The 21,439-nt window shown below is 40.7% G+C and overlaps 2 protein-coding genes across 2 annotated transcripts; one reads left to right on the top strand and one right to left on the bottom strand.

Moving 5' to 3' along the window:
* Positions 1-4,628: 4,628 nt before the first annotated feature.
* On the top strand, positions 4,629-11,442 carry larp6a (La ribonucleoprotein 6, translational regulator a). Its single transcript, XM_055037025.1, has 3 exons — positions 4,629-5,586; positions 8,660-8,858; positions 9,501-11,442. The coding sequence occupies exons 1-3, from the start codon at positions 4,817-4,819 to the stop codon at positions 10,596-10,598; spliced, it is 2,067 nt and encodes a 688-aa protein (XP_054893000.1). The 5' UTR covers positions 4,629-4,816; the 3' UTR covers positions 10,599-11,442.
* A 4,716-nt stretch (positions 11,443-16,158) lies between these two features.
* Positions 16,159-21,016, bottom strand: tm2d3 (TM2 domain containing 3). Its single transcript, XM_055036306.1, has 6 exons — positions 20,890-21,016; positions 20,477-20,578; positions 19,452-19,612; positions 19,190-19,364; positions 17,518-17,593; positions 16,159-17,403 (listed from the first exon to the last, which is right to left on the bottom strand). The coding sequence occupies exons 1-6, from the start codon at positions 20,993-20,995 to the stop codon at positions 17,238-17,240; spliced, it is 786 nt and encodes a 261-aa protein (XP_054892281.1). The 5' UTR covers positions 20,996-21,016; the 3' UTR covers positions 16,159-17,237.
* Positions 21,017-21,439: the final 423 nt, after the last annotated feature.

Here is a 21,439-nt window from a genome sequence, read left to right as displayed (position 1 = left end):
ATTAAATATATAGTATTACCTTGCATTATTAAAGGTCAATTCAGCATAAAATTCACAGAAATTCAACCAGTCTATATAAATTATTTTATCTTTGTAGAGTTTAGTGCACTTCAGTGTATTTTTTAATCGGAATTTCAAATTATTCTACAGAAAAAAACATTAAAGTTTAAAAACAGCATAGAAATCCTCTTTTTAAATCAGAAATGTGAACAAAATAGGATATCTTGTAGCAATGGTGTGCTTTTCTTAACTCGTTTGAACACATGTTCAAACGCGCTCAAACGTGTTCAAATAGAAGACAGCAACTTATGATTCTAGTGGGAAATTAAAAGAGGTCTCCAAATAATTTAAAATCAGACACTTAATTTTTCAGAAACAATGTGTGCAAGTAAAGGATATTCGAAACAACTGTCTATATGTCCTGCTTTGGCAATCCAAGCAGGTTTACATGAAAGACGGCTGCAACATGCTAAAAAAATGCTTCAAAAATTTTTTATCACAGATCAGAGTGTTGTAAAAATGTATCCCTATAGAACGAGAAAGAAAATGCACAAGTTTAATGCAAGGTGTCCTAAACAAAATGTAGACAGGACACATGGAGTTAAAGCTAGGTCTGAAATTGAATTACTTGGACATCAAAGCAGAGGACATGTTTGGCAGAAAAAGCCATTGGTTTAAGGATGCTTTGCTGCAGAAGGATCTTGCAGAAGGATCTTGTCTAAAATAAATAAATAAATAAATAAATCCACCATTAAATCTGTATTAGAGGACGCTTGTGGAAATTGTGAGACAGTACAGCAAATTCACTCAGGACTTGCTGAGGATTAAGAAATGGAAAGTCCTGGGATGAGTTAAAGCCCTGATCTTGATCTCATTGAGATGCAGGGGGGGTGGCGTCAAACTGGCTGTGCATGCAAGATGCAAGAAACCCCTCAAGCAGATCAAATTAAAACAAATTAGTTAAACTTCTTACATCTGGAACTAAGGAGAGAGGCAGACTTCCCTGAGAATTATGTTATAAACTGATGGATGTCTATAAAGTTATTTTGGCCAAAGAAAACACAAAAAACAGTAAACAAGTACATTTTATCTTAATTAAATAAGCAAGAACAAGCAAGACTAATCATTATTAAAGTGATAGTCATACTTTTTTAAAAACATTTTTAAATATATGATCTCCCCTTTGTATATAAGTCACACAAACTGACTTGCTCATTTTGGGCATGTTTTCTTCACCAGTTTTCACTTCACAGACAACTTTGATTAAAAACTAGAATTGAATTAATAAAAGTGCAAAAAGGTAACATTGAATAACAATGGGTTTACTTAACTGCTTCTGGAACATGAGGCCCAATACGTTCCTAAACTAAGAATTACAGATTGTTACAATAAAAGTTTTTATTTGCCACAAATATCTGCCACTTATAAAAAACTGTATGGGTTTTTGTGTCACCACAAAATAGTCTAAATATGATCAAAATTATTTAAAGTAGATTTGAAAGAGTCAATTTTGTATGATCATGTTTTCTTCCTTAACAAGTCAGCATAGGAAATGCTGACTTCGAGGTTCACACAACACGGTGTATTAAGTCATGTTGGTTTACATAGCAATCAGGGAGAAGTGATGAGGCATCAGTTTCTTAGGAGTGTCTTATCATCAAGTGGATAACTTAACAACTACCTGCCAATAGCAGAAATAGGACACAACTAACACTTCACAGAGATACAAATGTACCAACCTAAGTTTGAGTGTCTAATCTTCTCATATTGATAGGAAGTAAAACACATCCCTTCTGCAAGGGGTGTTTTTAGGCCGAGCAGCTAAGCGCTGCGAAGGCCTATTGTTTCTGTACTGTTTCTTATTATTATTATTATTATTATTATTCTTCCACCCAAATGAATTGGCTTTTTGGGGGCTTTATCATATTCAAAAACTCACCAAACTTGGCAGACCGTAAAGGGAGTTTCAAAATTTTGTATTTTAAGGTCATCGCAAAAATCCCATAAGAAATGGCTCAATAGCGCCACCTAGAAATTTTCAAAGGACCCTTTGCTATTCACTTTCTTCATCGTAGAGACATGAAATTTGGTACACTTGTAGAGCTCCCCAAGATGCTCAAAATTTACAATTAATGTCATAGTGCAAGTATCACAGGAAGTCGGCCATTTTGGATTGAAGGTCCAATTTTGAGCCCATTTTTGCCGTTTACAGCCTCCGTATTTGATCGAACTCCTCCTAGGGATTTCCATTGACCGGCTTCAAACTCGGTCAGTCTGTTCATAAGGCATGTCCCATCTAAAGTTATCAAAACGGTGAGTTTTTGAGTATGCTGAAGGGGGGTTAGCAGGGGTCAAAGTTCACCTACTCGCCGTAAATAATAAACTGCTATATCTCCTACAAAGAAACTCACAGAGGCACCAAAGTTACTGTGATTGATCATCATCCGCTGCCCTACAATACCATATGGTCGAATGATGACATCACTTAGGCCACGCCCCCTGAGAACAGGAAGTGTCATGTTTTACTGTGAACTGTCGCTATCTGACCCCTTTGACCTCATCAACATGAAACTGTGCCCAGACACAGAAAACATGTTGGTGTGTTGAGGATTCCAACCCCGACCAGCTTCGATGGAGCAGCTGGGCGTGGCGGCGTGGCGAAGTGACCCGTAACGCCATAGCCATACGTTTGGCTCTCAATTCCACATTTTTGGGCGCAGCTGCTCCAAAACTCACAAAGATGGATCTTCATCCACTCCCCGACAGGAATCCATCACAATATTTGCAGGGTGTGGCCTAATTTCTCTATAGCGCCCCCTAGAAAATTTTCAATGATCAGCCCCAAGCATGCTTTAACCTACAACTACGAAACTTTGTACACGTGTGTACCATGTCAGGACTTACAAAAAAGTCTCTTGGAGCCACGGTCTAAACCCAGAGGAAGTCAGCCATTTTAGATTGAAGTTCAAATTTTGATCCCATTTTTGCCGTTTACAGCCTTCCTATTTGATCGAACTCCTCCTAGGGATTTCGATTGATCGGCTTCAAACTCGGTCAGTCTGCTCATAAGGCATGTCCCATCTAAAGTTATCAAAACGGTGAGTTTTTGAGAATGCTGAAGGGGGGTTAGCAGGGGTCAAAGTTCACCTACTCGCCGTAAAAAAATAAACTGCTATATCTCCTACACAGAAACTCACAGAGGCACCAGACTTTCTGTGATTGATCATCATCGGGTGTCCTACAATACCCTATGGTCGAATGATGACATCACTTAGGCCACGCCCCCTGAGAAAAGGAAGTGTCATGTTTTTACTCTGAACGGTCGCTATCTCACCCCTTTGACCTCATCAACATGAAACTGTGCCCAGACACAGAAGACATGTTGGTGTGTTGAGGATTTCAACCGACCAGCTACGATGGAGCAGGTGGGCGTGGCGGCGTGGCGAAGTGACCTGTAACGCCATCGCCATACGTTTGGCTCTCAATTCCACATTTCTGGGCCCACCTGCTCCAAACTCACAAGGATGGATTCCCATCAACTCCCCGACAGGAATCCATCACAATATTTGGTGGGCGTGGCCTAATTTCTCTATAGCGCCCCCTAGAAAACAGCAGCCCATAGGTTATGTTGTTATTAATTATTTAAATATACATTATTATAACTTTTTATATATATATAAGTTTATTTTGTGGGTTAAAGTACAAACATTCATTCATTTTTGCTAGAAATAATACAAACAAAGTCATTCAGCAAAACTTATGACAGCGAAGTAAGAACACACTGGGGTCAGTGTTGATGGGACTACTGGCACCTTGTGGAGAAATACTGGTACTGCTAGTGCAATACCAGTATTGCCCCAGCAGGAGGCAGTGGTACTCCATCAATGAGAAAACAGATCGACGCTACGTAAAACAGTCAGCCGGCGACAGCTGGAGCTGCGAAGTTTTCCTGAACATTTTGCCTGCTTTTTGGAGCCACAGAACTGGACTACGCTCAACATTTTGCTTGGATTTTGGAGTTGCAAATCCAAACCACGCTTTTGAGCAAGAAGGCTCTGTTGGACCGGAGTTGGAGAAGTTTAAACTGAGCAACAGCTTCCGCGGTGCGGGCGGAGGCGCTGAAAACTGCGTGAGAGCTTCTGTGGTGGCTGGCGTGAGGCGGCGGTTGCTCATACCCCGCGGTGGCAATAGGCCGGAGCGGCGCTTGGCTGCGAGGGCCGTTCGAGGCTGCTTGCAGCTTTAATTTTGTTTTGTTTTTTAACTTATGAACCAAAACACTAAAATATGTGACGAAGTCACAGATAATTTAGTATCTGTGACTTTAAATACTGTAAATAGACCAATTTTGACCTACATATGTCATCCTGGACGGCTGCAGGACTGAGTTGCAACTAGTCAAAAATGTGTCTATGCTTTCTTGAATACAATTGCTGTCAATTGCCTGAAAATGTATTCGGCATGTTAGACCCTCGGGTCAGAGAGGGGATCTGTTGGGGTGGAGAAATCCCGTCTTAGTGGCACCTCTTGTCATTAATTCTTACTTTCTCCCTTTCACTTGGCTCCTTGACGCTCTTATGCACTTGCGCAAACCTTCCCTCCACGCGCTGACAGAGGCTAAAAGCCAATTATTCAATTAACGGTGTTAGCCAAGGGGTCGGCCTCGGCGCAGCCTTTTCCCAATTAGACTCAAACACGTGTACCCTCTCCCCTACTTAGAGATGGGCGAATGGGACACGCGTGCTTTCACAGACACAGACAGCACTCCGAATGTCTGGAAAAAAATTCTGTGTGTAAGTGAAACACGACAAGCAGAAATATGCACGCTTTAGTGAACGCCTTCATGCGATGCCTCGTCTTTCTCCTTCCTCCTTCTTGGCTTTGTGTCAGCTCTTGCTTGTGGGTTGGGAATGACTGCGAAGACGCGCTGCAGCGGCCCAATCCGAGAGCTCGTTTCAAAAGCAGAAAGCCTCTTACATATGAGGAAGTAAGGGCAGCAGCAGAAGGAGGCTCCAGCCCCTCGGTCTCACTTGGTCCAGGCTGCGTCTCGCTGGCCGCTGCAAGCCCCGCTGCTCTTCAGGGCCCTCCAAAGGCTCGGATCTGGGTCGGGGCTCTCTGGCGAGCCGTGGAGCGCATCTTTGGAGCCCCCTGGGTCTTTCTCCGCCATCGCTGGTGTCCGAAGAAGCGTCGAACAGCTTTGCGCATTCCGTGTCCTGCCCGCGCCTTTGAGCCGAGACAGATTAGAAGCTTCCAGGGAGCAAGCGCTGCTGCTGCCGCTGCTGCTGCTGCTACCATCCAGGACTGGGAGGGACACGGCGGAGCCGCCTGGACCCAGTGGAGCACCATGAGCGGCGCCGTGGGGGTCCCCGGCGTGAACCCGGCGGAGCGAGTCTCGGATGCGCCCGCGGACCCGAGCGTCGATGAGGTAATCATCGTGGACCAGCTCTCGCAAGAGATGGGGACGGTGACGATCACTGTGGCGATTCAGGCAGCGGAGGACGAGGAGCCGGAGGAAGAGCGCCCGGGTCATGTTGAGTGCCTCCGAGGCAGCTGCAGCGAGGACGAGCTGGGGAGGCACGACAAATCAAGGTAGGACTTTTTTCCGACTTTATTGGCTGCTCGGTTTACTCGTGTGATTGTATGAAAAAAAAATAATCTAAACTTGTAAAGTTCCCCAAAAACTCTACCCATTGGAGTTGGAGGTGAAATTTAAGCTTTTCACATATTTATTGAACGCTGACCAGCCGGTGGAGTGACAGCACATGATCCAGCACTGCTTTATATCTTATAAAGAGTATAAAAAGATGCACAACAATAGAAACCGACATTCCGACAGGTGTGATGGCAAAACACGCCAAACAGCATAACGCTGAGACAATGGATGGGGTGAATGTGTCTCCTCAGGCTGACTTGATGGATATTGCGTTCACCGGGTGGGAAGTGTTTTCAAGGCTGTTAAACAAACACCTGAGTCTGGCTGAGGACAGCAACCTTCCTTTAATCTAATTCCCCTGCGTCATGGCTTGCTATTTTTATCCTCTGGTCTATAAGGTCCCCGTCCTGCGTGCGCAAACAGTGAGTCAGTCAGTGGTGCATAGGCCAAAGGTGAAAATGGGTCGCGCTTCAGTCCCGGCGTTTGTGTTTTACTTGCAAGTTGCTCCTTATTGAAAGGTCAGCCTTGAACTCAGATCCCGTCTCGTACAGATACGCTGATTACTACAACATTCCTTCAGAGTTATCAGAATCAAGAGTGTAATCGCATCTAAATCTTGTGCGTGACTTAAATGTTCGAGGGCGTATGCATCCGAAGTCTTGTGGATGTGGGGCCCCTACTAGCTGCGTGGTCAGCCTGCTGGCAAGCTGACCGAGGGTGTGTGTGTCTCTGTGTGTGTGTGTGAGGGAGGGAGGAGGTGATGAGTCATACACAAATTTCATTCAGCCCCTCACTCCAGTCTGCAAAACTAAGACTGCTCTGCTTCACAGCCTGAGCCAGGTGTTGCTGGGTTTGGAACCACGAGAGACTCGGCTGCTTGATGACACGAATGATATTGACAAGTCTAGTTGAACTGTGTAGGACCAATTATAGTTGTCTTGCTGGAAGAAGGAACACAGCGAAAATTAATACAACATTGAAGGAATAAAATTTCTTTAAAAAAGTAATTGGAACGTTTTGTTCTCAAACAAATTAGGCATGGTAAAAGGAGTGTGGCCTTTGAGTAAATGTTTTTCATTTCAAGAGTTTCTGCATATTCCTGTTTTCAGGAAGCTTGTTTCAAAGCTGTTGAGCATAGAAACTGTATACGTCGCCTTGTCATGTTCTCTTTCTAGGTCTGTGAAGACCTGAGCGGTTCGCATGGTTCATATCCAAAAAGGAACAATATGTTCAGGCACATGCTCCTCAGCTACACACAGGTTTCTGGGAGGCATCGTCAATTTAACTTTGACCTTCCTGATTTGTTGTTCTAATATTTTATTTTTGCGACCCAAACTACAACTGTTTGCATTAAGATTGAGGAAACTGTTGCCCAGCCACTGACTTTTAAATTGTAGACATTTTCTTAATTCTTAGGGCTTGTAATGTGACAGGAAGTTGTCATCACCATATGCAAGATAAGATATGTTGCAAAACAAAATGATTTGAACTAGGGTGAGCATATAGATATTTGATAAAAATGTAGCTTTAAGGAACACCACATACATCAGATGTTATGAACTGGTTCTGGTAGTTTACAGGAGAACTGAGGCTAGCAACACAAATTCAGAATCTCAACATTTGTGGAGTGGTTTCCATAAGGCCTGAGATATGTAGGTGCAAGGGCATTCAGAGAATTGAATTACAATAGCCAATCAAATGTGACTGTAGACATAAAAGAATATTGATAAGTGGGGGTTAATTGGCACATCTGAAGACTGTCACTTAAATCAAAGCACAAACACTGAGTGATCTTATTTATTTTTATTTTAATATTCAAAGTCCTATTAAAACTGGCACCTAATGCTTACTATAATAACGAATTGTCAGAACTTTCCAAAAAACAGATCAAGTTTATTCTAGAACTTCTGACTTGTTGCTCTTAAGGAAGTTGGCAGGGCTTTGTGCATATGATTCTAGTTGTTGAGAAAGTGGGAGAGAGGAAAAAGATTCTGGAGAGCCATGTGTTGACGGCACACAAATGAATTGTGTCCAACTTTTTCTTAAATGTGACAGAGGAAGAAAATGGATAACAAACCATATGAAGGGTGGAACCCTGGAAGCACAATTAAAATGAAATTTAAAAATACGCAATTGATACCAAAGGAAAATGTTGTAATTCATGTAATTTTATTCAGAGTTGATGTAGGCTGTGGGTAGGAAGGACCTCTTGTAGCAGTCAATAATACAGTGGTCTTGACAAAGCCTCTGACACAAGACTCTCTATACAGTGGTCTCATAAAGAGGATGCTCAAGGTTGAACAGTAATTTTCTTGATTCTTGAGTAAATATTGAGGCCTGAATTGATTTAACAGTAGATACTGTTAACAATTTAATGGGTATGATTCAAAGCGGACATATGAAAAGCCATAAAAAAAACCCTAAAATCTCCTTGTGAGAATATCACGAGACTGTATGAATGTGGAATTGAAGAATGTCGAGACTAAATCTGTGAAACACACTAAAAAGGTAGATTTAGATGACTTTAGTTGAGGGTTGGCACCAAGTTTCTTTAAAGTTAGAAATCAAACGGCTGTTTTGATGGGTAACAAAATGAAGGATGTTTATGTGGCTTTTTTAAATTGTGAGGCTGATGTGGTGAGCCACCATATTCTTTGTGGGAGGGAGAGTCTGTGACTCTGTGCCCTTCAGATGGAGAGCCGTTGGCAGTTTCAAGGCTTGGTTGGACATGAGATCTGGTGCTGAGACCCAGCTTGTTGATGGCTGTAAAGAAAAATCTGAAAGTAGGAGGGGAAAGCGGGGAGTCATTGGTGATTTGTAGAGAAATGTCAGGATGAGGCTGCATCTCTGCCAGCCATTTAAGCCTGTGGCTTACAGGCTTGAAGAAAGTAAGAAAAAATGTGCAACAGTTTTAATGTTGGTGCTTAGTCTAAAACATGAAACGCTTAGATTTCACAGCACTCAGCAAGTCTCTCCTGACTGTGATCCATGTTCTCTTCCCACACACAGTGGTGCCGGCACCAGTGGAGGGGAGTTGGAGGAGGAGAGCTGGCAGCCTCCAGATACGGAGCTCATCCAAAAGCTGGTCGCTCAGATTGAATTTTACCTGTCTGATGAGAACCTGGAGCACGACGCCTTCCTGCTCAAGCACGTCAGACGCAATAAACTTGGGTTTGTTAGCGTCAAGTTGCTCACCTCGTTTAAAAAGGTAACTATGACTGCAAGTCTGCTATGTGAAAACACAGCAGAAAATCATTTAAATAGGCAAACTAAGGTAGATTAATAAGGCTATAATGACCTGAATTACTGTGTACCTTCAACATGCTAAATACCTCACTGCAGGCTATTTGTACACATTTTATCCTAATGTTCTTTTTGTTCTAAAGCTTCTAATGGGTAATATAAAACATCCAACCACAATTTATATTTGCAACATTTAACAAAAGCATTTGATTGTATTTCCCTGTGACATAGAGGCTTACTGTGGGACTGGATGTTTCTAGTGTCAGCATGACTAGCTGTTTTTGGTAATAATGTTCTCACATTGATTCACAGCAGCAGGTGCTACTTTAGGCTCATGCATATTTGTTGGCTTGTAATTGTTTCCATCTGTTTATACCAGAATATTTAACCAGGCTAAACATGGTTAATTTGGACTGAACAGGAATTAAAGGTCAACAGTGTCTAAGCTATAAAAATGAGCAAATCTGAGCTGTTCACTTCATGATTCAGATACTTCTGGAAAATGTTGGTTTTGCACTAAATCTTGGTTTATGTGATTGGATCAGTTTTAAAACTCAGTGGACTCTCTGAGGCTCTGGTCTTGCTGAAATAAACTTTGTCATTCCAGGTGAAACACTTGACTCGTGACTGGAGAACAACCGCCTATGCACTAAAACACTCAAAGATCCTTGAGCTGAATGATGAGGGTCGTAAGGTGCGCCGCAAATCTGCAGTGCCAGTCTTTGCCAGTGAGTCGTTGCCCAGCCGCATGCTACTGCTGAGCGATCTGCAGAAGTGGCCTGAGCTGGCTGCTCTCACTAAGGATAATGGAAGCAGTGAGGGAGGAGCAACCCAGCAGGAACAGCTGATGAAACTGCTGCTCAAAGCATTTGGGACATATGGCGCCATCGCCTCAGTCAGAGTCCTGAAGCCGGGGAAGGACCTGCCTGCGGATCTCAAGAGGCTGAGCGGGCGGTATGCACAGCTGGGCAATGAGGAGTGTGCTATTGTGGAGTTTGAGGAGGTGGAGGCTGCTGTTAAAGCCAATGAGGCTGTTGGGGGTGAAGATGGAGGAACGGGTTCACTGGGGTTAAAAGTGGTCCTGATAGGAACCAAACCACCGAAGAAGAAAGTACTCAAAGAGCGACCTCGCGAGGAGGGGGGAATGCGCAAAAGTCGTTCTCTCAACAGCAGAGTGCGAGAGCTTCAGTACCACGGGGATGACTCTGCATGCAGCTCATCGGAAACAGAAAGCACCCCCACATCACCCAGGCTAGCTAGGAAGTCTCAGTCCTGCAATAAACTAAGCCCCACCACTGCTGGCATCAGCTTCCAGAACAATCATCTAAGTCCTGGTATATCACCACGCAACAGCCCCTGGTCTAGCCCCCGAGCCAGCCCTTGCCCCCAACGGAAATCCCCCCACTCCCACAAGTCTCCCCTGGTTGCCGATGGCAGGCTGAGCCCTGAGGCTGGGCGCCGGTGGGCAGACTACTCCTCAGACAGTAGCCTGACCCCATCAGGGAGCCCATGGGTTCAGCGGCGCAAGCAGGTGGCGTCTCAGGAGAGCAGTCCAGTCGGCAGCCCAATGCTGGGTAGAAAAATCCAGAATGCTGATGGGCTGCCGCCAGGAGTAATGAGGTTACCGAGGGGTCCGGACGGAACCCGTGGTTTTCATGGAGTCACTGTTGCCGAGAGGGGAAAGACTGCTGCCACACAGACTTGATAACGTGGCATGTTGTGACGCATTTCACATCCCCCAGAAACAAAATGTGAGGTTCCTGGCCCTGTTGCTAAGCCCCCTCCTACATTTGAGACTGTGTAGATATATTTTTGTTGAGTGCATCGGGTTTCAGTCTTTGTTATATTTTTATACGACATTTTTTGTTACCATGGTAACATTAGGGGTTTACCAATGGAAATTAAAGTGAATGTAAACTAATTATGGCTTTGAGAGAAAGCTACAGATGCCACTGAAGGGGACCATGTTGCCTCCATTTTTCTCTAAACTTGTTCTACTTGAGGTGAGCTGGATAAATGAATTTCACCTTTTTTTTTCTTTTCTTTTGCTTCCTCTTTCTCTCTGTAAACTGTCTTGTCCAGTGTAAATGTTTGCAACATTGTCTTTGGATGACATTTAGATGTTTAAGTGGCATATAGGCACATGGACTTGGATATCACCATATGCCTTTTTCTGTATTTGTCAAGCATACATTTTGTTTTCATATGCTCTTTAAATTGAGGCCATACCAGCTCCACTGGCATAAGTGGTAAATGTCACATTTGGTTTAGTTCAGTTTTAATTATTTTTATTTCATTATGGTTAGCATGCTTTGGCACTTTGTAGGGTTCTCCTCTTGCCCTGCTTGTGCTTGACAGACAGCTGCTTTATTTATTTTTATTTTAGTTGTATTTTTCCAGTCTAAACCCACAGAGGGTTTTTGAGGGAGATTCAGGTCAGGAAGGATAGATGTTCTTATGTTTTTGGATTCTTTTCTTTTGCCTTCACATCAGAGCTGGGGTATTTGTACACTAAAATTCCTATTGTACAAATAAATCACTGAAACTGCTGTTTGCCTTGCTTTTTTTCCCCAACTATCATTATGCAAGCTTAATCTTTTCAAATATATTCTTGTTGGTGAGATAAATGTAATGCTAAAGCAGAATGGCAAAGCAATGAAAGGTGATGTATTTTTCTGGTAATGCTTGTGAAAACTCCCATGTGGGAGTTGAAATGAAATGTGAAAAATAATGTACACCAGGAGTGCTGGTTAAATAACCTGAAGTACTGCTCTGGCACATGCAGGGTACCAAGTCTACATGCCACCATTAAATTTCAGGGTTTGGTAGGTTTTACTTTTTATACTATTTTAGAACCTTTTCCTTATTTGAACTAAAACATTGATAAGCAAATCTTTCAAGGGGGAAAATACACCAATATTAATCATGGCGCACACTTATAAATGTGCTTGTGGCAGTGTTCAGAATGAACCACCATTGAAACTTGCTAAACAAAGAGTTGCTACATGCCTGTTATTTTAAAGTGCCTCTGTTCAGCCCTTGACTAAGTGAAGCTGTTTTAATAGGTTTTCCTTTGGGTAAGTGGTCGTGATACAGCCTTTGTCTCCAGAAAGCATTCAAACAAATTTATGAAACTGAAACGAGATGGGGATGCCGAGAGCAATGAAAGCTTGGCTCAAGTTTGCAAAACCAAATTTGAAGTCGCCCAATAGGCATGTCGCAGTATGAAACATGTTTTTAAAAACACTTTTTGCTATGAAAATGCTGCATAATATCCCACAGAAGATGCCCAAATTGAAGCGTCAGTTTTGATTTTTTTTTTTTTTTTTCCTTTTTCCAACCTGAAGAACAGCCTGTGAAGAAGGTATTATGAATGGTTTAAAATGCTAATATCAGCGCATGACAATGACAATAAGCAGTAGTTCTCTATTTTGGTACTCAGGACTCCTGAATATTTTAATAGTTTCTTTGTCTCACAGTCTTGACTTAAATAGGTAATTACCAGTCTTATGCCACATGCTAAGGAGGTAGTGCAGTAATTTGATTCCAGTACGCTAGAGCAGGGAAACATTGGGGCAAAGGTTGAAAACCACTGACCTGATATACATTCACATAAAAATATTACCAAAAGAAGATAAAAGTTATAGAATGCCCCTGCCAGAGTCGAGACTTCAATAAGAATAAAAATCTGAGGCCTCAGCTGAAGAGGGCTCTTTGAACAGAACATGTCCTTAAAGTGTGGAGTATTATAGCAGCGTGAGTGAATTTTGCTAAGTGAGATGTACCAGGTGAGTGCTGAAATAAAATGAAAATTTACTCCTACAAAGCATTAATGTTTTTCATTCTGTTTTCCCAAATTATTATTTTTTCCTTATTTTCCCTAGAAGTAACGTTACGTTAGAAGTGGAACATGTTTTGAATTTATTTATATTGGTCTCATTTTTATCTGTTTAACTTTTATATTTTCCTTTCAGTCTACATGTGTTATCTGGCTTTCCTGTTTAGTGAGCTGCAGTTTTCAGGCCCTTCCACAGCTTTTCAGTTGAATTGACATCTGTATTGGATTGAGCTGTTGTTGTGAAGACGAGTCTAAATTGGTTTGCTGTTGGGTTTTTTTGAGGACTACAGCAGGTTTTTTCTTTTGTATTTGTCTGTATGTAACTGCATTTATGTTGAACTTTTCTGTTTCAGGTCCGACTGGAGAGAGGCATTTAGTGTAATCTCTGGGTGCTCAGAATGCTCTGAATAGCTCCCAAGGTTTGTTTATTGTCACCCAGAATGTTCCTCTTTTTTATGGACAATGTAGCTGGTCACATTTGCACATAGGTGTGTGAATATGATTCATTTATCATGCCTTTATTAAAATACAGCTGCTCAAAGGGATTTGGATGTAACAAAAGCATGGTAAAAACTGAGTAGGCAATTGTTTCATATTGGTAGTCAGTTTAAATAAAATTGCAGGCCTTTGTTTTCAGTTTTATACCAATTAGTCCTTCTCTGATTAGTGTGAATTTAATTATTTCTTTGTTTAGCCTTGTGTTGCAAACCAAATGCAAAGATAAAAGGGTGGTGTGCACTTTTAGTATTGCTTCTCTGCGCACTGTAATTTGTTCCACGTCCTTAGGTGGTATCAAATTCTCCTTAGCAACCACCCCAAAAGTGGGAGAAAGGAAATGCACAGTTCTGACTTTTAAATTCATGTGGTGGCAGCTCAGTGTTTATCCACTCCTGTGTGTTAGGTTTATTAGCCCCAGCAGGAGGGAGAAAAGCTGCAATCTGTGAGCTTGAGTTGGATGCTGCGGGTCGGGGTCCCTGCTCCAAAACTCACAGGCATGGTGAGACTAAGTGGGATTGCGTAAGAGAAAGATGAATAAACTTTTGTTCTCTTGGCGCTATTAGCAATTCAAAATTGGGAAGTCGTGAGAGTGTTGGCCTTTTTTCCCTTCCTTTTTTTTTTTTTTTTTTTTTTTTTACAGCTACCCAAGACTAATAGAGAAAATAACTGTGGGAAGAGTGCAGAAGATTCAAATAATGGTTCCGAGGAGGAAATTTGATATAATTACCTTTAAAGAGTTTCATAAAAGGTGCAACTGTAAATGTCATCAAAGAGAAACGATACTGAAATCCTTCTTTGGCTATTATTTCTAATTGGGCAACAGGATCTGATCATTAAGTTGAAACAGAAAAATAGTATTTGTGCTATATGACTTATTTAGTCTGGACTGGATTTTATTTTCAGACATAATTGATAAGATGAGGTGATTAGATCACATCAAGTGAAAAATAATAGCTCTTTCTTTTCAGTGTTCAGGTTTATGTCATCACACTGTGACTGTTTTTCACAACTATTACAGCATATTAACATGGTTTTGTGTGCATGTTCTTTTAATGTAATTTCAGTAATAATCAGAGCAGACTCATTTTTGTTGAGTTTTAAAAAGCAAGTAGAACCAAAAAAGTAAACAAAATTCATGCCTATTTGCAGAGCTGTAATTGCCTTACCCCAGATAATTTGCAATGTACTTGCATCAGTCGAGGGGTGGGAGCAGTACAGGCTGTGTGGGGGGCGGTGTCAGAGTTAAGGAACTAGAATTAGGGAGGAGATCATTTCTAGCCTCAAAGCAGAGCAACCAACTGAAAAAGTCGACACAAATACAAGAAGTTACCAGAACAGAAAGGATTTCAAAAAAAAAGTCAGTGACATAAATCCAAAGCAAAAGTAAAAACCCAACAGAACTGATTCTCTGCCAAACCAGCTACACTGACGTACATATTCCCTGAGGTCTGAAGTAATTTAGCGCATTGATTAGGCTGTTAGAACAGGAAGAAATCAAGAAGGAAATGCTGCTCTGTCATCATGTTGCACTCCTGATCCCCTCCTTCTGTTATGCATGAGTAAATCAAAGGGCTATTTGCACCAACAGCTGCTTGAAAAGTGAAAGAAACGGGCAACAATTCATGAAAAATTACCTCACCTCATGAATAAACTCTGAGTTCCGAGTGCAGACTGGAGTGCTGCTTAAACTTGGAGACCATTTACACTTCTGCTCAGGTCTAAATAATTGAAATGTTAATTTATTTCAGCTATTCAACAGTGAAACTTGTCTATTGCACAGATTCATTACCCACAGAAAATTTTGAAAATATAGGACCAATGACAAGGCCAGTTTTAATACATTAATCTTATATCCTGCAACATAGCAGAGAGGAGAGCTGACTTGACAGCCAGCAGACAGTGAACTCCCTCCACAGAGAGGGTAAACCACAAAATGTTATTGCTCAATAGGTTTCCTGTACCCATACATATTAGTGGAAGTTTGAGTGAAAGGAAAAAAAGTGGAACTGAAAATGATTCAGGGTTAACCAAAAGGAACGCCTTTTCAGAGCTTGGTGGGGATTCTTAATGTAGACTGAGGTTGGAGTCGGACGAGTTTTGCATTTTATTTAGAAATCAAACTTCCAGAGTCTGGAGGAAGATCAGACCAGACTAACAAAAATTTTGATCTCTCTTCATTCATTCCTCTGCTGGGAATCTCTGTGGAGATGATTTCCTTTTCTGAAAAGGGAATCTGCCCACACGGCCCAAACAAAGTACCAACACCTGATTCAATGACCTTGATTTCACTGCAATTTGTTGTCCAGAAAACTTGCCTGACCTAAACCACAGAGCGAATCTTTGGGGTATGAGTCACCGGACTAGCCACATGTCAGGCTGCATAATAAAACAATTTAAGCAGCCTGACCAAGTGTTGGTTTGATATTAGCATTCTGTGCTTTTTGATCTTAAAAATCTCTTTTTGGACCTCTTGAAAAACCTTTGCACCATTTTTACAGCATATTTTTTCTTCAACTGAATTACCCATCAATGTGCTTGGAGATAATATCGAGTTCTCTTTAACAATTAGATCATTTACCAATGTCTTGAAACGTTCCTGCTTTTGGGACATCAACAATAGTTAGCTGGAAAACAGTCAACTCAGCAGCCTTTCAAAAGAGTTTACTTTTTTCTTAAAATATTATACCATATCGTTTTTTCTGGAAACAAGTTTTGGTTTTTCAGTAGTTGTAGATCATGTCAAATTAAAATAAACAGAAATATACCACCATGTAATGAATCTGACTTTCAAATATTGATTGGAATTAAATCGCTATCAGAGTGTACTCTTCAGCAAGCTTACCCTTTTGTTTTACCTCAAAATCTACTGACTTATTATTCACCTGACCAGAACACAAATTTGTAAAAATATGGCAAAACACTGCCAAGGTAGAGTGTAATAGGATTTTATTTACATAACTTACAAAGAAAACATCATTTACAGCCACAGCAGAGAAAAACATTCAATGAAACATACAAGAACGTAATGCTGTTGGTCGCAAACAGAAACAAAAACAACATTTTTTACAGTTGATAGTGTTTGACAAAGATTGCCAGTAGGATGGAGCGAAAATCTCAAATACCCATACAGGAAAACCACAAAATGGCTGCAGTTTGCAACTACAACACATCTCTGAAGTGTTTCGGTTATTTATCATGAACCAACATATGTTGCTGTAATATTGTTGCGTTCAAAAAACGTGATTATACAGCTAAAGCAAGTGAAGGATGCTGCATATCTTTCCTCTTTTTGTATCTGAAACTAAATTTCAAAAGACTGTATGATAGTTAAAATCTATAATTAATAATTTCCCCAGGTCAATATTCGTACAGTTGCCTTATTTCAGAGGGGGAAAAAAAAAATCAATGCAAAATCACTTTTTTTGAGAAACTGGCTGTTTTCAGCAAAAAATATCACCTTACAGTACTCCATCTCAGTATATTTATGCTTTAAGAACATACATATTACCTTCAACCAGTCTTCTGTGAGTGATGTAACCTTATCAAGCACTGCAGCCATGGCAACCATTTGACCCACATTGATGCATCTATCTTGCAATAAAGTAGGAGCGATGAGTTGTGTAAGGTGACAGGATGTCTGTGAAAGAAGCGCTCCACAGGAAGCCAAAGATGAGCATGCTGGAGTGTAACTGCCGGTTAAGTCAAACCAACTGGATGCACATAAACGGCGGCTCTCCGTCCTCCTGTGCAGCCCCATCTGCCCACTCTCCACAGGACTCGGACGCAGAGCGATTGGAACTGAGCATGTTGGTTCCGTAGGCAGAATCATCGCTGGCTTAACGGGGAAAACACTTCCTGCTCCTTAGCAGATGGGATGAGGACGTGTCGATGTGCTGGACAGGCAAACGTGCTGAGAACTCGGCATCTCAGATCCTCGATCTTTTGCGAGCAAAGTAGTGTGAGGCAGAAGGGGTTGCAGACTGCGACTTTTCCTAGGGGAGCGCTGCTTCAGATGTAGAGGGAGCCGTCGGCAGGTCCCACGTAGCCGACCCCAATCAGAAGAACATCTATCAGCGTCCAAATACCCAGGCCTCCAAAGCTGAACAGTTTGCCCAGTCCCTCTCTCCACTGGCCCAGATAAAACCTGTCTGCCCCAAAACCACCGAGAGTGATGCTGCAGCAACAAAGAGCAGAGGCACAGATTCACAGGATGATAATTTGAGAGCACACATCCTGACTCAAACTGACTGAATAGAAAAAAAATGCTGAAAACTGGCTAAAAGGTTACCTGAGTGCGAGTGCTGTTGACCATTTGTATCCACCGGTCCAGTTACAGAACAAACGCTTCTGAAACCGCCTTTTGCCTAAAGAAGAAAATTACATTTAATAGTCAGTTTAATATTAAACATTAACCTTCAAGAGAGATTTTTCTCATTTAAATAATTAAAAATATGAAAGATGTTTTGTACTCTGTTCGCTTTGCCAGACTAACAGCTGAAAGTCACTTTCTACACAGACAAAAAACATCTGATGAACTCAGATTCCTCCATTCTTTGTCACAATACAACCACAAACTCCAATGTTTTATTATGATTTTATTTGGCAGGTCAACTCAAAGTACTGCAAAAGTAATAAAAATGCAGTATGTAACTTATAAAAAATGTTTTTTTACATATTTGTTAAAACTGTCATGTGACAGTTTGCCATGTGACAAATAATCTGTGAGAAGATCAATCCTTCACTTCCTGCCTGAAGTAATATTGCCATCTTAAGAAATGCATCACTCCCAAGTCATCCTGACCAAAAACAACAAATTAGATCCAGGAGGAGTGTCTTAGTGCTGTCAATCAATACAATGTACTTGCTGCTAAATGTGCTAATGGTCGTTACAGGAAAACTGTTTATCCACCATCATGGGTGGTCATGCTAACAAGGTGCAGAGTAAAAAAAGAAGAGAGCAAAGAGAAAGGGGAGGAGAAAATGGGAGTATGAGCAGCCCCACACAGAAAGCTGATTGACAGCATTAAGACAAGTCTCCTTTCTCTGAGTGGTTATTTCTAGATAGCACTGGTAGAAAGCAGAAGAAGTTCAATTTCTCTCTTTCTTGGGAACATTCAGTTTTAATCAAGCAAAACAATATAAAGAGCTAAAATATAAATCACAAACCACTCAGCTGAAGGTAAAATAAGACAAAATTTGTGCTAAATTGAAGTGCAAAATATAAAGAAATTGTGAATATCTCATCACAGAATCTCCAGGCACAGATTATTGCTCCTTTCACTACCTAGAGAAAAAAAGCATTTTGCCTCCAATAAAAAGCATCACAGGGAAATCAGTTTGTCTTTTTGAAGCATATTAAGTCTCAACAGAGCAATTACAAAGCAGCCACAAACAATGAATTTCACATCTAAATTAGCATGCAAGTTTTTCTGAGAGCCGTTTCTCAGAAAGTCTTTGTTTTCCAACAGTAGCTCCTTTTCAGTCAGAGGGAGAAAAAAAAAGAAAAAAAAGAACATCCTTTACAAACTGAATACAGCATTGACTGCTGTATTCAGTCATTTAAGATAGCCCACATACACTTTGTCTTTAGATGTGCATAAGAAATTAAAAGCAAAATACACCAAGTGGTTTTGTGTAAATCTTCTACACACTGCCAGCTACCTGAATGCAAAACTAATTCATTTACATCAATGTAAGCCAGCATTTGGCTGGAGACAGGAAAAAAATAAGTCATCCCACGCCGTACATTACTGTTTATGTAACGGAAGTAGACAATGCAAAGTTCTCCATGACTCAGAGCTCCATGAAAAGGAAATAAAGTAACATTAAAAAAAAAGCTTAAACTGCCCATACCTTTTAACGGAAAAATAAATCGTCCATCAAAGGTCAAAGTGGATGACGAATACACAATTTACAGAAAACTGTGAGCATAGTAGTGCTATAAACATCTGTAGTCATACCTAAACAATGCACATGGTCCAAGACGTCACAGGTGGCGTTGTAGCGCTTGCGGGGACAGGACACCGTCATACAGTTAGTGGAGTTTGAGCAGCGGTACTCAGATGGGTCCAGCTGCCAGCAGAACTGACAGGTGATGGAGAGAGTGAAGTTACTCAGCTGCTCTCCTGACTTTCCCTGGAAATATAATAAGAAACATTCCTTCAGAGTAACTCCAACCAGACTTTAAGGTAAATCAAGACTCGTACAGAAGCTGCTACTCACTACGCAGTGAACGCCTTTCTTGGGTTTACATGAGAAAGATGCCGGTTTCCCATAAGTGCAGTTGTGTTGGTAATTGCACTGAATGCAACTGGCTGGCAGGCGATCACACAAACCTTTACTTGGACATTTGGAAGTGTAGCTGTCCTCATCTGTTGGGGAAACTGCAAAACATCTGACATTGAATTTGGTTTGAAAATAAAACGCTTTACTAGAGTTGACAAAAAAAATTATTCACTAAGTAAAGTAGGTTGACTGTTAAAAAACAATGAGGTGTTTTAATCAGTTAAAACAGTTATGAATATATTAGACTGTAAACAATTCTCTATTAAAAAGTCTGCACAAGAAAATGTAGGCAAGCTTTTGGAAAATCAAAAATCTAAAAATCTAGTGAATTACAGTAACAAAGTTTTTAATTCTGACCTAATTTATTGATGTCCACCTATAGGTATGTTACTTTTGATAACTGCATGGCCATCACTCTTGTGCTCATCTCCCTACTTGTGATTTTGCCACCTGGCATTGCCAACGCTTTGAAAAAATTATCTTTTAAATGGTTGCTGTGGCTGGGTTTAATATTTAGCAAACAGCATTTGATAAATTACATGAAATATAAAATAAGAATTCCAATCATTGTCAAATTTTATAGTAATTTGTAAGACAGCTATACAAATGTTTTGACCTTTGAACACACAACTCTTAAAAATATAAAGCACTCAATAAAGACAGCTTTTACATCATTTTTTCTGTTTCTAGAATGAATTACATTTACTTGTAATTCATTGGTTTTTATGATCTGTCTGCTGGTCTTTGAATGAGCAGGGTGTTAAAAGTGATTCTATTTCTTTTGTGTGTGTGTGTGTGTGTCAAGTTCACCTGTACTTAATCTATAACTTTTTATTTTAAATTAGCCCATTTACGTTTGGACTAGATTATGCAACACTAAACATGGTAAGACCAATGTGATTCTGTGTTAAAAAAAAAAAAAGATATATTCCTCATAACGATTTAATATCATTTGAATTTACCAGAGGCTACAGCTGGGATCACCGGGCTGGTGATGATAGTTCCATGCTGGGCGTCTCTTGTGTAAGGAGGTTCCTGGTCAATATGAGGAGAACTCAGGTATCCTGAAAAGCGATCATATTTAGTAAAAAAATAAAAATATTGCTTATAGGGCAAACATAGCATAGTAGTTTGTTACTTCACCGAGACAACAGAGTACAGTAACTTCTTCTAAATCAGTAGTTACAGTCACTGTTTAGTTCTAATTACAGTAAAATAAAAGGTTCAATCAAAACATCTCAGAATTGTTTTCATTCAGAAACAGCTAGGAGCAGGGGCTAGCTTGCTATGCTAGCTCGGTGCTACTAGCTTTGGGTACAAAACTAAAAGCTAAAGCCTTCTTCTCGAATAAATATAGCTGTATTTGTAAACATACCATTTACGCACTGTAAAACCAGATCCATAAACAAGATGACAAATATTCCATAGTGTTTGCAGCTCCGTCCTCGGTCTGGTCTCCATATGTGACAGCTAGCAGCCATTGTTGCTGCGGAACAAGAAGCAGCAGATGCATTCACGGAGTGTAGGTACCCCGAAGATGGACGGCCATCCGGCAATTAATCCATCCGATTTTGTCTCTACCGTTAGTGGTTTTGTTTATATAAAAGATACCAAGTAATATATTTAATCGGTGAACAAAGCACTAATCTAGACGCAAAAAAGCGATTTTTTTAACCCCTCTTATTTGTGTTTACTCGCACGGACAGCACGCAAACGTATAACGACATTGCTTAGTGTGATTTATTGGTTAATAGAAATGAAAAGTATATTATATATCCACGATAAGAAATAAAATTCATAAAATTAAATTCGGGATCTACTGAGTAGGAACTAAACTTTGAGGAAACATTTCCATTGATGTTACTTGAACGCAGCATGTTTTAGGGGGCGTTCCTTTTACGTTCTCTTGACTCTGAAGGCATCTT

Source organism: Poeciliopsis prolifica, unplaced genomic scaffold (genome assembly GCF_027474105.1).
Source record: "Poeciliopsis prolifica strain line A6 unplaced genomic scaffold, Auburn_PproV2 SCAFFOLD011, whole genome shotgun sequence".
Lineage (NCBI taxonomy): Eukaryota > Metazoa > Chordata > Actinopteri > Cyprinodontiformes > Poeciliidae > Poeciliopsis > Poeciliopsis prolifica.
The sequence above is the reverse complement of the archived record's forward strand: the minus strand, read 5'-3'. Positions and strand labels throughout refer to the sequence as shown.

Excerpts from the sequence above, each read along its gene's own strand:
- larp6a (XM_055037025.1), top strand. The coding sequence starts at position 4,817 with ATGCACGCTTTAGTGAACGCCTTCATGCGATGCCTCGTCTTTCTCCTT. Across the intron at positions 5,587-8,659 it reads GGGAGGCACGACAAATCAAG|TGGTGCCGGCACCAGTGGAG; the intron begins GTAGGACTTTTT and ends TCCCACACACAG. Across the intron at positions 8,859-9,500 it reads TGCTCACCTCGTTTAAAAAG|GTGAAACACTTGACTCGTGA; the intron begins GTAACTATGACT and ends TTGTCATTCCAG.
- tm2d3 (XM_055036306.1), bottom strand. The coding sequence starts at position 20,995 with ATGGCTGCTAGCTGTCACATATGGAGACCAGACCGAGGACGGAGCTGC. Across the intron at positions 19,613-20,476 it reads GATCCCAGCTGTAGCCTCTG|TTTCCCCAACAGATGAGGAC; the intron begins GTAAATTCAAAT and ends GATGTTTTGCAG. Across the intron at positions 19,365-19,451 it reads AGAAAGGCGTTCACTGCGTA|GGAAAGTCAGGAGAGCAGCT; the intron begins GTGAGTAGCAGC and ends TTATATTTCCAG.